Below are 18,488 nucleotides of genomic sequence, written 5' to 3' on the forward strand. Positions count from 1 at the left end.
CCTATCTGAATGAAGCCAGGGCTCTGGGTTACGCCTTCAGTGAGAGAAGCACAAGAGACTCCTAAACCTTCTAAACACAAGGAGTCCACTGATTCACATAATGGTGCACGAAGGGCAACGTCAAGGTAGGCATTCCTTTTCTTAATCCTGGGGAGAAAAGTAGAAGTGTATGGTGAGATAAGTCCTCTGGAAAGAAGAGATAAACAATGGACAGACTGAAGGGATAGAGATTGGACCACTATAGCAGTCATGAGAAATTTTTAAAAAAGAAAAATTCCCCAAATGGACCTTGAAATAATTACACTAAGCAAAATAAGCCAGACAGAAAAGGTTGAAAATCACATGATATCACTTATATGTGAGATATAAACCTAAAAGCAACAAATGAACGGGACAAACAAACAGAGACTCATGGATATGGACAATGGACTAGTGGTTACCAGAGGGGAGGGGGGAGGGGCAAAAATATAAAATAATAAAATATTAAAATAAATAAATAAATAAGCAAAAGAAGAAGAAGAAGAAGAAGAAGAAGAAGAAGAAGAAGAAGAAGAAGAAGAAGAAGAAGAAGAAGAAGAAGAAGAAGAAGAAGAAGAATTATTATTCCCCAGAGCTAGTACTTGAAAGAATCAGAAACCAAATATTAATACAGTGGTATGAGAAGTAGAAGACAAAAATGACGTTTTAAGAAAGGTGAGGAATCCATGGATGAGTGTATTATTTAAGAAGAAAGTAAAAGAAAGGGGAAATGACAGCTGAGAATGAGTTTTGCCCAAATTGATTAGGATTTCAGAGCCACTGCCCGGCCATTTATTCTGAAGGAGTTTCTAAGCTCTCTTCTTGTTTTAGGTTTTTAATTAATCTGAGATTCTTCATCTGGTTTCTTCATTGCTCTAAGCTTCTTAGGAACTCTGACTTCCTAGCCCCCTGGTAACTGCATTTGTCTTGCTGTTCTGACAGAGAAAACAGTATGGTGCTCCCAAGTGAGGCTCTGGTCTGTTGCTGTGATTTCCATAGCACTCCTCAGCACTTGTTTCATTATAAACTGTGTGGGTAAGTTGTGCACTGAGGTGCCACTCTCTTTATACCTTTCTCTATTTTAGTCTATGAGGATTCCCTAGGGTATGCTCTCCTTTACACCGTTAATGTGTTAGCTCCTACTTGGAATGCCATGTTTTTTTGATAAATGAACACAAATAAGCAGTAATTCAACATGGTCTTCATTGGACTTGCATAGAGGAAAAGTTGGAAGTTGGAGGAAAGCTTGCTTTGCATAGATTTATAGAGCATAACACTTTATAGCAAAAGAATGAATGGATGCTAGTCTCTCTTCTTCCTTCACAGTGACTTATCATTTTACATATGGCAAAGCTGACAAAAGGCTGTCTGAACTACACACATATCATTCAAGTCTAACCTGCTTCAGTGAAGGGCCAGGGGTAACAGGTAAGGTGTTATAATTCTTAACCAGACTTTCTCTTTTCTCAGAGAGAGGTTGGGGTTGAGCTCAAGTTTGGTTTCTTCTTCTTGTTGTTTTAAAATATAATCTCTGCATGGATATCTTTAAAATATCTCTAAATTTATATGCTCATATCAGGCTCCAGATTTATCCTTAAAAAAATTCCTCCTCCAGACTTCTTGATCTCAATAAATGCTGCCAACATACACCACATAAAAGTTCTGGTTTCAAATTATTCTGATCCTTATCATTTGGATAAAATTCTCTCTCTTCTTTTTTTTTAAATCTAAGTTTCCTAGTTAATAACACCCTTCTCCACCCCAAGTATCAACTTTATTACCAGTCATTTTGGATGCTGGAACATGGCTCGGATGAGACTGCCCTCACTTTAAAATGTAGTCCTGTTACCTTCGTATGTAGTGAGTTGGGAAGTTGAATTCAGAATCACAATTTGCCTTGCACTATGTCTAGTGAGAAATGCCTAGTCTAGTGAGAAATGCCAAAGAAAGGCAAAGTGCATGTTTGTCGGGGTCTTTATGGCCTTACACCTTCCAAGTAAAGATATATACAAATAGATATTAGACTCTTGGTATTTCAAGAACTAAATAATTCACTTCCCTGCTTTATGAGAGGTAAAGAGAGGACAGAAGTTTATTTGTATTTCTATGAGATGTCGGGATTTTTCCTTTTAGGGCATTTGGCAAGAATGTGGTGCATGAAGGGATGGTGAGGGATGATTTTCTTTACTCTTTCTGATATGGTTTTCTGGTCACATTGGGGGTTTTTTTCGTCAAACAATTGTAGAGCTGGCTTTTCTGGGGAGAAAAAAATAATTCCATCAGTATCTTCTCCCTCCCATCTTTTGAAGACACTCCTATAACAATAATTAGAGTCGTAAAGACTACCTACCTAGAAGCAGCAATGGCACATTTAGCCTTAGCTATCAGAATGCTCTGAAATGAATGAGACAGAGATAGATTTAATTAAATTAATCCCACATCCACCTAGCATAAGAGACTGCAAATTTACTCTCTAAATATATCCAACCTAACATTGCAGTCAACCAGGCTGTTCAATACAATTAATTCAAGTTACAGGTAAGCTTATATGATAAAATTATTTTATATAATACCATATCAACAAATAAAAGTTCTCAGATTTTAACAATATCATTTCAAATTATTATTACAATGAAAAGGAAAAATAAAAGTCCAAACACAAAATTTCCATTTTGATTAAAGTTAAATAATTGAAATCCACATTGTATTTTCTTCAATTTGTTTTCCTACTCAGTCCAGGTCATAGCTTTTGAGACATTTAGAAGCATGATAATGTAACAGTTTCTTCAATAACCCTGTGCTCTGCTTACACGTGTGGTCTTTGACTTCTTTTGCTTGCCAACCCCCCAGAAAGATTTTTGAAAACTATATTCCTCTTATATAATTTAATTTGACATCTAAAATTTTTCATTATGTAATAAAAGCAAAAGCTTTAATTTCTAGGACATTGTAAATATTAAATATAAAAACAAAACTTTTTAAAATGTATCTACTGGTGTCTAAATACCATCACAAAGTGTTACATCTACTCCCATCATGCTTATAAAATAAAAGAAAAACATGTATTATTTAACAGTCACATGTTTTATATCACTCTTTTCCTCCCTTGGACAATATTTACATAGCATTTCCCCCATCTGCCAAAATATGTCTGTAATAAAATAAGTAAGAATATGTCTAATATTTTTATTTCCTACAAAACAGTAAGCTTTAAGTGTTATAAAATTTCTTCTGGATTGACATTACAATAGTCAGAATACAATACTACAGACATTACAAATTTATTATAAATTTTGATAAATTATTTCTAATAAACTATTGGAAGCCCATCTCTCGAAGATGAATAGGACTTTTTAAAAAATGCAATCAGATGTACCTACAATTGAATAATATTATTACTAGACTGAGTTTGAAATTCATCAATTCTAGACTTATTTTTCACTTTAACAACACAATCTGATAAACCTTACTTATTTAAATAAATTTATAGGAATAGAAAATACTCGGTTCGAATGTCATCCAATATTTTTAGAGTTATTTGCCAAAAATCATAGTGTTCTAGTATCAAAACTTATTTCTAATGATCTATTAATTGAGAATTTGAGTAGATGATTCTTCACGGTTGTTGAATATATACAATAATAAATGGAATAATTTGCAAAAGTCTTGTTATTTCTAAGTCAATAACCATTTGCTTCCTCAATTTCTGGCAATTATACCAAAAAAAGGATTTTATAAGTATTATCATATGACAGTTAATTATATATATTTTTATACTTACAAAACACCTTGACCAGCTCATTATTCTCAGCACAATTGAGAAACTAAGATATTATTAATGTCAGTATATCTTTTTGACAAATGCTTCTATTCATCACAACTTTCAATATTTTTGTCAGCCTTGGAGCTGGAGATTTATAATATTCAACATATGAAAAATGTTTGCCATATATAACTCAATTGGCTTTTAAAATTAAAATAATATGTTAATACACACTTTGTAAATGTATTACAAAAAATCAACTTTTAATAATGACCAGGATGTATAATTAAGATAAATTCTAAAAGTGGCCAATATTAACATGATATAGATATAGTCTATTTTTTTTCATTTGATAATATTATAGAAGGAAGAATAACTTTATAGGTTGTTTCTCATCATTTAATATGTAATGATGTAATAGCATTTAAAATGACTAAAATAAGGCTACATATAACAACACTAATGAATCCTAGCAATGTGCAATGAAAAATTAAGCCCAAGAAGACCATATATATCATACTTTGTAAAACATTTAAAACTCAACAAGTCAAAAACAATTTATTATTTAGGTATGCACATATCTGTGCTCAAATTATATATAAACATGTATTTGTATATATACAACCAAAAGTTGTTATTGGTTATAAATATGGTTAACTAGAGATTTTTTTAATTCTAGGAGAGTTGCAAACTGATGTTTCTAAGGGGAAAGGAGAGAGAAATGATAATTTTTAAAACTCTTATATGCTTGATACTGTGTTAAAAAATAGTAACAGGTAACATTTATGAGCACTTAGTTCATGTTAAGCACCTTTTAAAGTGCCTTACACATATCATGTGAATTATTTTCCCTTTGAGGTTGGTACTATTATTATTTCCATTTTAAAGATGAACTAACTGAGGCTCAGGAAGGTTGTATAATTTTCCCAAAGGCTTACATAATAACTGGTGGAGCCAGAGTTCTAATAAGGCATAATTCTAATTCTCATTACCACCCTGTGGGGAATTATCATCTTCATTTTAAAAACTTAGAGCTCTGTGGCTTGCCCAAGATTATTAAGTAGAACTGACATTCCAGATTAACTTTTGTTAGCCATTTGTAACTGCAGCTAATATATAAGAAATATGAAGAACAAAAATAAATGATAGTCATTTTTGGCCAAAAAAAAAAAAAAAAGAAAAGAAAAAGAAATCCAGAGGAATTCCGCAGGTAAACCTTAGTGGATATTGAGGACTTAATGTTAAAAATGTTTATTTAAAAATAATTTTATGGCCCCAAGTTATATAATTTAGGAAACAATAAATACATGAATTAAGAAGCCCATCTCTAGAAAAGAACCTCAGATCCTTGAAATTTTATGTGCATAGAACATACCTCTTCAGTCTTATTTATCTCATCTTGCACTCACCCTTCTCTTTCCTGTAACATAGAAAAGGTCTGGGGATGTTGCCCAAGTACTTGGAAGTCTTTTGGTTCCAGCTGCTACTTCGTTTCTACTGAACAGAATTTTTGGACTAAGAGTGAGCAGAACTGTGTTAGGATGGGGGCTCATTTGGTTGTGATCAACACAAAAGCGGAGCAGGTACTTTTATTTTCCTTATTTTTCATTTTTTAGAAAAAAATTTAATTGTGGGAAAAAATAACAAAAATTATCATCTTAACTGTTTTTAAGTGTACAGTTCAGTAATGTTAACTATATTTGTATTGTAGCAAAAAAAATTTCTAGTTTTTTCATTGTAAAAGTGAAACTCTATATCTATTGAACAACTGCCATTTTCCCCCTCTCTCCAGCCCCTTGAAACCACCCTTCTATTTTCTGTTTTCTTGAGTTTGACTACGTTAGATACCTCATATAAGTAGAATTTGTCTTTTTGTTATAGGCCACATATTACTTATCCATTCATGCATTGATGGATATTTGGGATGCCTCCACTTCTTGGCTATTGTGAATAATGCTGCAATGAACATGGGTGTGTAAATATCTCCTTGAGATCTTGCTTTCTGTTATTTAGGATACATACCTAGAAGTGAGATTGTTGGATCATACAATAATTCTAATTTTCATTTTTTGAGGAACCATCAATTGTTTTACCTAGTGGCTGAACTATATTACACTTTTTTTTTAACTTATTTATTTATTTTTATTATGATGACATTGGTTAACGAAATCCAGCTTCAGATGTACAATTCAACAGTAAGGCATATATATATTGCATTGGATTTTACACTCTTTAGAGAGTGCACAGGGTTTCTCTAAATCTTTGACAATATTTGTTATTTTCTTTTTTTTCATTTGATAGTGACCATCCTAATGGGTGTGAGGTGATATTTCATTATGATTTTGATTTGCATTTATCTAATGATTAGCAATATTAAGCATCTTTTCATATAGTTGTTGATCATTTGTATACTTTTGGAGAAACATCTATTCAAGTCCTTTGCCCATTTAGAAAATTATTATAGTTTTTATTGAGGTATAATTGACACATAACATTATATTAGTTTCGGATGTATAACATAATAATTCAATATTTATATATAGTGAAATGATCACCAAGATAAGTCAATTAAATATCTATTACTATACATAATTATAGAATATTCAAGTTCTTTGCCCATTTTTTAAAATTGGGATTGTTTTTATTGAGTTGTAGGAGTTTTTATATATTCTAGATATTAACCCCTTAGAGATATGATTTGCTGGTGTCTTCTTCCTTTCTATGCATTGTCTTTTCACTCTGTTAATTATTTCCTTTGATACACAGTTTAAGTTCAAAACAGTTATATTTTTTGATTTTTTCTTTGTTGCCTGCGCTTTTGGCATCATATCCAAGAAATTATTGCCAAATCCAATGTTATAAAGATTTTCCATTATGTTTTTGATAGGAATAGCATTGAATCTGTAGATTGTTTTCATTAGTATGGACATTTTAACAATATTAAGTCTTCCCGTGCATGAACGTGGGATGTCTTCCCATTTATTTGTGTTATCTTTCAAAAATGTTTTGTAGTTTTAAGATTACAAGCTTTTAACTTTCTTGGTTAAGTTTATTTTTAAATATCTTATTCTGTTGATACTATTGTAAATAAAATTGCTTTCTTAATTTTCTTTTCAGATTTTTGTATATTGATTTTGTGTCCTATAACTTTGTTAAATTTATTAGTTCTAACAGCTTTCTTTCCAGCTTTAAAGAGATATGATTAACATATAATGATGCATAAATTTAAGGTATACAATGTACTGATTTGATACACATATATATTGCAAAATCATTAACACAAAAAGTTAATAATATCTATGAATTCACATAATTACCTTTTTTGTTGTTGTGAGAACATTTAATATCTACTCTGTTATCAACTTTGAAGTATATAATACAGGATTGTTAACTATAGTCAACATGCTGTACATTAGATCCCCAAAACTTATTCACCTTATAACTGGAAGTTGGTACTCTTTGACTAACATCTCCCCATGTCCCCTACTCCCAGCACCTGGATTAGCATTCTAGTCCCTGTTTACATGAGTTTGGTTTTTTGAGATTCCATGTATAAGTGAGATCATATAGTATTTGTTTTTCTCTGTATGATTTATTTCACTTAGCATAATCTCTAAATTCAACATGTTGTTGCAAATAGCACATTTCCTCTTTTTTTAATGGCTGAATAATATTACATTATATACGTACATTGAATTTGCTTGATCTATTCATCCATCTATGGACACTTAAGTTTTTTCCATATTTGGCTATTGTAAATAATGCTGCAATGAACAAGGGGGTATAAATATCTCTTCAAGATAGTGATTTCATTTCCTTCAATGTATACCAAGAAGTGAGATTGCTGGATCACATAGAAGTTTTATTTAAAATTTATTGAGTAACTTCCATAGCATTTTTCATAGTGGCTACACCTATTTACATTCTCATCAATAGTATACATGGGTGTCATTTCTACACATCTACAACATTTATTATCTCTTTTCTTTTGATGTTAGCCATCCTAATAGTTGTGAGGTGATATCTTATTGTGGTTTTGATTTGCATTTCTTTAATGATTAGTAATGTTGAACATCTTTTCATATACTTATTGTTTATTTATATGGTTTTGGGGGGGAATGTCTGTTTATGTCCTTTGCCTATTTCTTAATCAAATTATTTTTTTTATGTTTTATTTATTTTCTTATGTTTTATTTATTTATCTATTTATTTTTTTGTTGTTGAATTGTATAAGTTTCTTATATATTTTGGATACTAACCCCTTACCTGGAAACTGGTTTACAAATATTTTCTTTTGTTCTGTAGGTCACATTTTCATTTTGTTAACTGTTTCTTTTATTGTGGAGGGCCTTTTAGCTTGTCGTAGTACTACTTGTTTATTTTTGCTTTTGTTGTCTGTGCTTTTAGTGTCATATCCAAAAATTATTGCAAAGACCAAATTCAAAGAGTTTTACCTCGATGTTTTATTTTAGGAGTTTTACAGTTTTAGAGTCTTACATGTGTCTTTAAACCATTTCAAGTTAATATTTGAGGGTGATGTAAGATAGTGATCCACTTTCATTCTTTTGCATGTGACTGTCTAGTTTCCCCAAAACCATTTATTGAAGAGACTATCCTTTCCCCAGTGAGTATTCTTGGCTCCCTTGTCAAATATAGTTGTGTTAATTTTAAGGTATCATCTAGTAGACATAAACATCTCAAAAAAGTCATCTATATTTGAAGAATATCTATTTTGACAGTGTTAATTTATATTCTAGTAAAACAAAAGTTTATAAAGGCCCACATAGAATATTGCAAGTAGTATCCTCAGCATTTAATAAAGCTCAGTAGAAAACATTGCCTTTTAAAAAAAAAAAAAAAAGTATTTTTCAGGATCTATTACAAAGCACTCTGTTTTCCCTGGAGTTCTCCATAGCATATTTTTTACACAAAACAATGGAATAACTCTTCATTTGACTTCAGCGCACATTGCAAAATTCGGAGTTATAAATAGAAAACTTAGAAATTGCATTCAAATTATTTTTTATTTTCTCTTTTCTCCTTTCTCAGCCTCTAAAACGAATATTAATCCCCTAAAATTACTAATATACTATTTCAAAACTCCAGGAACACATACACTATATTTCTAAAAGTATTGACTTTAATTGAAATCATTGCATCATTTGAATCTCAATAAACAAAGCCATTTTTTCATTAGATGTTAATTTTGACAAAAAGCCCAGAGTTACATACATCAATGAAAAATAAAATAATTTGAAGTAAAAGACGTTTGCTTTTAATAATAAGGTACTTTGGAATTAAGATACACTATAAATATCTTCTGGGTAAGTGCTTTAGGCTATAATGTTTCTTGTCTTTTTAGAAGTCTTCAAAATTAGTCTTTTTTTTAAATGCCCCTTTTATCTGAAACTTGTTCTATTCACTGGAATAGAGGCATAGAAATGATTTTTTCTGCTTAGGTTAATGTGTTCACACAACAGGTGTCTAAGCTGAAGCAAAAATGTCAAATATCTGAGAGACAGCAATGTTTGTGATTACAAATTGTTTTAAACAAAAGAAATCACTAACACTGTTTTAGTAAAAACTCAAGTAATACCAATTTTGGGCATGAGTACCAACTCATTTTATAATAGTTAGTTAGAAGTCTGAGCTCTTTGCAAAAGGACGCCATTTTAAACTTACTTGCCATCTAATTTACCCCGACATACACATGCATATTTCACTGGAGCAAGCAACGTACGAACATAATTCCATTATAACTGTTTCATTAAACAAGAAATTTGTCAACTGAATGCATCTTATACTTTTTTTTGTGGGAGATCATCCGTTCTGATAGCTTAAATGTGCAATGAAATGATACATTTAGAAGTCTGGAAAACCTGTGGCTCCCTACATAGATGTTTCGTCTTCAGAAGACTGGGACTGTTGTAATTATCATAGGAAATTAGTATGTCTCGCATATTATAAACATTACCTGTAACTACTTTTTAATCACAAAAACATTACATCAAAAATGTACATATTCTTGTTCTCTAAAATTAATTAGAATATTTGGGAACAAAAACTGATTCTCTTCTTTTAAAACTCTTCAATATCAAGCTACAGGTATACTTAAGCTGTTATAGTAATACTAAAAAGGGAGATAGGTGTTTGCTTTTTAAAATTATTGAAATATATAAAATGCTTTGGCCGATAACATTACTATTCCATGATGAGCAGCATACAAAAATTAATGTCAGGGAAATTTGTGTATTGTGTAATACCGTTGGCTGAGAAGCAGCCTCCCTCCACTGGAATATTTCCTTTATGTCAGAGAATCTCAAGACAATACATGAGAAATTCTTAAGCCTGCGTGTTCAATTTAAATTAATTCAAAATTAATTGCACCTTATCTCAATAAAATTACCTACAGAAAAACAATCTAGATAGATTAAAAAGATAACATAGAGACCCAGATGGAAAAATTAGACTAATAATTTTCAAAGAAATAATCACTACAGTTAAAATCTAGTGATACTAAATTGTTTAACATTTACAAGTAATTTACCACTTCTTGGAGAGGTACTACTTAGGAGAGTAGAAAAACAAATTTGAATTTTGATAACCTAAATACAATTTCACTGATAAATGAGAAATAAGATGGAACACATCTGAACTTATAAAATTAAAAAAATTATTGGAAGCACAAAAACTGACACATATATTTTAAAAGAATTATGTCTCTCAGTGAAGAAAATTCTGTCTGAGATGGGAATTCATGGGTTATAACTCCCGCCTTCCTGTAATGATATTGGTGTTTTGGCCTGTTCTCTTATCCAACGCGCTGTCCTGAGACTGTTCCTTACACCTTGCATTTTCTTTTTTCTTTAGAGCTATAAAGAACCCTAACTCTGTTCAATCTAAAAATTTCCACCTATGACTTCTTTTTCTTTATGCAGAATTTCATTGTCCAGTATCTGAATACATCATTATCTTATTTCCTGGGACTCTCAGATCCACAAGGGAATGACAACTGGCAATGGATTGATCAGACACATTATGAGGAAAATGTCCGGTGAGTGCAGATTCAGATTAATGAACCACAGGGCTTTGTTTACATAGAAAATGTAAGGAAATTTTGTTAGCAACAACTATTAATGCTAATACTAACCATTATATTGATGATAATAGATTCTAAGTACATCCATTATCATACTCAATCTTCATGAAAACTTCTTTTTCAGAACTCATTTTACTAATGAAAAATGGAACAACTTTCCTAGGGTCATAACTAGTAAGATGAGAAGCTGCATCTCAACTCCATGTCTATCTAACTCCAAAGATGACATGCTCTTAATTGTTCCAGTTTGCTGCCTCCAAACATATGGAGACACTTCAATTAATTTTTTCTCTAATTAATAAGATTTAAAATACTTGGGTTAGGACTATGTTCAATTCTAATAGGATAATTATATAATAATACTATTATATCATTTGTGGCTTTGGAAAAAAACAGAATTTAATTATACATTATTTCATTGATTCTCATACAATCTTGTGACCTATTTGAGGACCTCATTATAATTTTTATTTTTATAAACAAAGAATCTAATACCTGAGACTAAGTTATGTGATTAAGATCTAAAAAAGACAGCAGCAAAATCAGTTCTCTTAATTTCAAAAATGAAGTCCTGCTCCCTCATCCCTACCACAGATTGTATTCCTTGGAAGCAAGGTAAATTCTAATGTCCAGACTCAAACACCCTGACACTTGTTTAGGGTGGCTCCATGAGAATGGAGGAATTTAGGAAGGTGATAAAAGTACCCAAATGAAGGAGGCAGCCTCTTTATTACATGACACTAAGAAAGGAATTGTTTAACAACTCATATTAGGGCTCTGTATATAGGAAGAAGTAAAGATCAGATTCCAGGGAAAAGGTCCAATGTTACTGTATTTCATAAAAATTTTGCCAGAATGTTAGAGGAGCAATTATAAAAGTATGCATTCACACTTGGGGCTTTTGAGGAGGGCAGTATGAGAAGAGGAAAGCAATCGTTGGGATGTTCTTTCACCCTGAAACCTATTCTCTTCAACCCTAACCCTACATACTTCATAATCAATCACCATGCATTCATTGAAGTGTTTTTATCCTTTGTTTCTTTTTAGATTGTGGCACGAGAGTGAGCCCAATTTTTCTGCAGAAGAATGTGCTTCAATTGTTTTCTGGGGTTCTAGAGGATGGGGCTGGAATGATGTTTTCTGTGATTCTAAAAGGAATTCAATATGTGAGATGAAGAAGATTTATCTATGAGTGAAACTTTATTCATAGACACCTTAAAATTGAGACCTGTCATAAAATGATTTCCTCTTGTAGTTGTTATATAATTCTTACCATAATAGTACACGGAAACATCCAGATGCCCTTCTCCTTTCAATCATCCTTCTTATCGTTTCCTTTTTTCCACCAATGATAAAGCAAGCTCTTCCTTGTTTTTCTTTTTTCTTTAATTTGTTATGCCTCACCTTCTTTACTTCCTTCATACTTCTTTTTGTAAACACTCTCTGTGCCAGAGATGGTACTATTTTGTTTATTAGGAGACTTATAAGGACATATGTATTGAAAATTATGACCGATCTTCCTCAAACGCCATTAAGAAATCCTTTTGGTCAAGATGGTGACTGGTCAAGATGGTGACTGGGACTAGGATCTACTTCCTAGATGTCTCACTCCTGTGGCTGGCAACTTGGTACTGGCTATTATTAAAAGGCCTTAGTTCCTCACCTTAGGGAACTCTCCATAGGGTTTCTTGAGTGTTCTCACAATATGGTGGCTGGCTTCCACCGGAGTAAGTAATCCAACAGAGCAAGTGAAAGCAGCAACGTTTTTTACGATCCAGCTTTAGAAGTCAAACACAGTAACTTCTGGTGCATTCCATTGGTCACATAGGCCAAACCCGATATACTGAAGAAGGGGATTACATAAAGGCATGAATAGCAGATGAAAATTACTGAGGGGTACCATAGCAGGATTTCTTTTAAAAGATACAAAATATATGTGCCAAGAAGGAAAATAATTAAAAATAATTCTACATTAAAATTATGAACTTGTGTTCATTAAAATAAAGGAAAATTTTTAAGGTTGAATGGGAGAAAATATTTCAAATACTTATAACGAACAGCGTTGATGCCAAGTACATATAGATGATGGTCACAAATAAATTAGAAAGACAAAAAATGGGCAAAATATTTGAAAAGCATTTTACAAAAGAGGAAATACATAATCCAATAAATATGTTTTATAGAGATGTTCAGCTTTACTCATAATTTGAGAACTGCAAGTAAAAACAGTAATAATATACCATTTCATATCCATTTACATGACAAAAAATAAGAAAAACAAAATACCAGGAGTTGGAGGAAATATCTTGGATCTCTCTTTTTGAGAGAGAAATTTTTTTTTTTAGTTTTGAAATTTATTTATTTTAATTTACTTGTTTTTCGAAATTTATTTTTCGATTATAGTTGATGTACAATATTATATTAGTTTCAGGTATACGATTTAGTGATTAGACATTTTTATATCTTACAAAGTGATCACCCCAATAAGTCTAGCACCCATCTAGCACCATCTGTAGTTATTACAATGTTATTAGCTATATTCTTTATGGTGTACTTTACACCCCCACGACTATTTTTATAAATGTTTATCTGTACTTCTTATCTTAATCCCTTTCACCTTTTTTGCCTATCCCCTACCCTCTTCCATTTGGCAACTATCAGTTTGTTCTCTGTATCTATGAGATGAATTTTCTTCTGTTTTTTTTTTTGGTCGTTTATTTTGTTTTTTAGATTCCACATATAAGTGAAATCATATTGTATTTGTCTTTCTTTGTCTGACTTATTTCACTTAGCATAATACCCTCTAAGTCCATCCATGCTGTTGCAAATAGTAAGATTTCATTCTTTTTTATGGGCCAATAATATTTCAAATATGTACCACATCTTCTTTATCCATTCATCTGTCAATGGACATTTAGATTGCTTCCATATCATGGTGATTATAAATAATGCTGCAATAAACTTAAGGTTGCATATATTCTTTTTGAATTAGTGTTTTGGATTTATTTTGAATAGATACCTGGAAGTGGAATTGCTGAGTCTTGTGATAGATGTATTTTTAATTTTTTGATGAATTTCCATACTGTTTTCTACAGTGGCTGTCCCAATTTAAATAGGATCTCTTATACACTGTTAATTTGAGTTTATATCAGTACAACCACATTGAAAAGTACATAAATCTACAAGTTTTCTATAAACATCATCCAATAAATGCTTTATTGAGAGAGACTAAGATCTATGAAATGTGGGTATTAAAATGAGGAGTTGTTCCATGGGGATAACTTTAACGAAGGAGGCCTTCTGCATAGTATACTTATATTATTTAGGCACACATATGGTAAAAGTGAAAACAAATCAAGAACTTAATAAACACAAAACATCAATATAATGGTTATGCTTGAATGGTAGGCAGGGAGCGGAACTGGGAGGAGCATATAGGCATGTGATAAAGTTTTATTTTTTGTTTTGGGCAGTGGTGTTCATATAATAAACATCAACCACAACAAAATAAAATATTAATGTCAAGAAGATAGTCTATTATAACTCTCAAATTATGATTAAAATGTTCTTGTGCATCTATAGTCCATATTATTATGATATCACTTTCTTTAACTTTATCAAAGCCTTTGGCTTAGTTTTCCTCTTGTTATTAAAATAGATACTCAAATTCCTTTAAGTTAGTGTTCTGAGGTATTTCCTTTTTCTTTCCTTTATTTTTGACTTTTCTTGACCCTTCTGTTTTAGATGTGCTTCTTGTAAACAACATATAGTTAAATTTTTAAAAATTCCATCTGACAACTCATTTTTTAGGTGGCAAAATTAATGCACTTACACTTATGGCAATTCTTTATGATTTTTAAATTTATCATTGTACTATGTGGTTTCCATTTTTCCCATCATGTTCTACATTCCTTCCCACTCCTGCTTTTTTGTCTTTTTTTAGATGAGTTATTTTTAAATTGTTCTTTTTTTCTTTTGTTATTTTGGGAGTTATATATGTTTTTACTATTTTATTAGTGGTTACTCTAGAAATTCTAACATGAAGCAAATGACCTATCAAATCTAATGTTAGCTGATGCTTTGCTGGATACTGTAAGAATCTTAAAACATGTTAACTCCATTGCCACTCCTCTACTTGTAATCTATTCTTGTCATGTATTATAATTTTCTTTATTCTTTATATCTTAAAATTTTTGTTTTACTTGTTTTATACAGTCAATGTCTGTGTAGATTTATCTACATATTTACAACTTTTAAATTTCTCTTTACTCATTCCTTCATCTCAAGCCTCAAACCTGGAATATTTTTTCTTCTATCTATATAATAATCTTTATATTTTCATTTATATCGGTCTTCTGATGGGAAATATTTTCAGTGTTTATTTTACTGAAAATGTTTTTATTTCATATTTACTCTTGAAGATAATGTTTGCTGGGTATAGAATTCTATGTTGGTAATGAATTTCTTTCTGCTCAACAAAATTATCATTCAACATCTTCTGGTTTTCATAATTGTGCTTAAGAAATTAGCAATTTAACTAAATTTTAATCCTTTGAAGGTAATTTCCCTTTTCCTTTGACCATTTTTAAGATATTCTTTTTGTCCTTTCTTTCCTGCAGTTTTATCATAATATGTCTAGGTATGGATTTCCTCCTTTCCGCCCTCCCTCTTGACCTCCATCCTTTTTTATTCCTTCCTTTCTTTCCTTTCTTTTCTTCTTCTCACGTTCCTCCCTCATCCCCCTCCTAACTCTTCTTCCCTTTTCTCCTCCTCTTTCTTCCTATTGTTCTGTTCTGCTTTGGATTCTTTGGGCTCCTTGAGCATGTTGATTGATGTACATCTTTGGTGTTAAGAAAATCTTCAGCTATTATTTCTCTAATTCTCTTTTTCTTCTTTTTCTATCATTTCATTTAAATATATGTTAAGACTTTGTATCATCTTCTGTGTCTCTCGTTCCATCTTCTGTATTTTTTTTTTCATTTTTTTCTCATGCTTTCGTCTCTATTTTTGAAAGTGTATCCCACACAGTAAAATATTCATGGATCTCATTGTTATTTATTGTTTCCTTCCTTAAACTCTAAAACACATCTGCAAAATTATGATGTTGCTCATCTTTCTGGATAAGATGACTTATGTTTCTTCCTAAGATATTATTTACTTCACAGATTTTTTACTTCACAAATTTCCAGTGAAAATTTACCTTGCGACAACATAGATGGACCTTGAGATAATCATTCTATGCGATATAAGCCAGACAGAAAAAATGAAAACCACATATCACTTATATGTGGGATATAAACCTAAAATCAACAAACAAACAGGACAAATAAGCAGAGACACATGGACATTGACAATAGATTAGTGGTTACCAGATAGTAGAGGGGAGGGCAGATGGAGAAGGTTGATGAGGTAAAAGGGGTCAAATATGTAAAATTGGAAATTATGTAAATTATATCAAGTGAATTTTTAAAAAATTAAAAAAAGAAAAAAGAAACTTTACCTTGAAGACTAGCGATGAATGTAAATGCTTGTTCATATTTCGATGGCATATAATCTAATTACTTTATGTCTTATACATGCTTCTCACTTGCATGACGTGACATAGTAATCAAATAGTGAAACTTCATGTAAAACAGCAAGCAAATAATTTAACATATTTGGGGAAGCCCTTAACATTCTTTTGTTTTTAAATGTACTTTTGCTTGTATTTTTCTCAATATAATGAAAAAAGCTTTTAAATCTTTGGGAACTTTAGCCCTTAACAATACAACTTCTTCTGAAGTGGATTTTACATTTGAATTTTCTGACTAGAAAACTTCAGAGTGACTAAGGTCTAACTTCTCTGAATAAATCCAGGTTTCCTGGATAAAAACTTCATGGAAACAGACATAAGAGGCCCTCTCACTATGAGGGTACACGTACAGTGTTTCTAAAACAATGACCTCAAAGTGGAAGTGAGAACTGATTTTCTTTTCCGTTTCTGATAGGAAAGTAGAAGTAAAAACAAGAATGGAAGATTGGGAATTAATGTTGATTCCAAGTGTAATGTTCTATAAAGTAAGTAAACAAACAAGTGAGAATTATAACAGATGATTTTAGTACTGAAATAGAGATTAGAATACAATAATAGGTTTGGAAAAGGTGAAATTAGAAAAATAACTCAGACACAAGCAATTGAAAGGATAAGAAAAACATATATCATGGTTCAAGATGGTGATGTAGGAAAATCCTGAACTCACTTCCTCTCACTGACTCACTGAATCTACAGTTACGTACATACAATTTCCTAAATTTAAAAAAAAAAGCCCCTAAACTAGTTGAGCAACTCCTAGACACCAGATGAATGAGGAAAAACTCATATGAATATAAGTAGGAGAGTCTGAGTAGATATAATCTTGCCGTGAACCTCACCATGGCTCGGTGACTCACAATCGTAAGGGTCCCAGCTTCTCCCTGTTGAGTGAAGGGCTTGAACCCTACATCTCACATCCCAGTTTATAAGATCTGAACCTGAGAGATGGGCCCCCAAAATATTTAGCTTTGAAAGCCAACGGAGACCCCCAAGTCTATAGAGAACCAAGAAACAGTTCTCAATGGGCTTGAGCAGGTTCATCATGGCTAATCCCTCAGGCAGAGCACAGAAGCAGCAGACTGAAAAGCACCTTGTATTTCTGTAAAAGAGATTTATTTGAGTATTTTAAAAGCTTCAGCCTGAGGAGCAGTCATCTAATTTAACACATATTGTAGGGGCTGACCAAAATACTCTCCAAAGACCACAGAGACTGTCAGGTGCCATCTTTGTGTTCTCCCTTTGTGTTCTCCTATAATTATCTCCTAAAAAGAAGCTAGTGCACATGTTTGGGGCCTCTGATTTTGTGGCTACCACCCAGGAGACACCCTTGATTATCTGGCTCTGGTGACCACTGGGGCTTATATTCATGGGTCCTATAGGAATATAACAAACAGAGAAAGAGTTTTTAACTGATTAACCCCCAGGGCACAGTGCAGAGGCAGTAAATTAAAAAGCACCCAGTCTTTCTCTGAAAGAGGCTTATTAGCTTATTTTCATAACTGCAAGCTTCTAGTTACACACACATCAAAAGGCTAATCGTAATCCTCTACAAAGACCTCAGAAGGCAGGTACTATCCTCATGCCCTCCCTCTGCCTCACTCCAGCTCACTGGTATCTCCTAGAAAGAAGCTTGTGCATATGTTTGGCACAACAATGTTTGTGGCTGCTGCGAAAAGGACTCTACTTGATCACCTGGCTCATGTGTTTATGTGATTTTTTCCTCCTTCAATCAGTTAATATGGTATATCACATTTATTGATTTGTCTATGTTGAACTATCTTTGCATCCCAGTTGAGCTATCTTGTATCCCAGGAATGAATCCTGCTTGATCATGGCGTGTTGCACATTCAATGTGCTTTTATTTATTTATTTTTTGAATTTTAAAAATTTATTTTGTTATTATTTTTTTATTAAAATTGTTTATTTTATTTTATTTTTTATGGTGACATTGGTTAACAGAATCCAGTAAGTTTCAGGTATACAATTCAACAGTAAGACATATATATATTCATTGCGTGTTCACCACCCATAGTTAG

General features: G+C 31.9%; 1 protein-coding gene across 1 annotated transcript; it reads left to right on the forward strand.

Moving 5' to 3' along the window:
- Positions 1 to 12,235, forward strand: LOC105295927 (C-type lectin domain family 6 member A-like). The gene is made up of 6 exons (XM_011365786.2): positions 1 to 125; positions 961 to 1,053; positions 1,345 to 1,446; positions 5,213 to 5,364; positions 10,720 to 10,835; positions 11,928 to 12,235. The coding sequence occupies exons 1-6, from the start codon at positions 101 to 103 to the stop codon at positions 12,070 to 12,072; spliced, it is 633 nt and encodes a 210-aa protein (XP_011364088.1). The 5' UTR covers positions 1 to 100; the 3' UTR covers positions 12,073 to 12,235.
- The last annotated feature ends 6,253 nt before the right edge of the window (positions 12,236 to 18,488 follow it).

The sequence above is a fragment of the Pteropus vampyrus genome, unplaced genomic scaffold (assembly GCF_000151845.1).
Source record: "Pteropus vampyrus isolate Shadow unplaced genomic scaffold, Pvam_2.0 Scaffold116, whole genome shotgun sequence".
Classification (NCBI taxonomy): domain Eukaryota; kingdom Metazoa; phylum Chordata; class Mammalia; order Chiroptera; family Pteropodidae; genus Pteropus; species Pteropus vampyrus.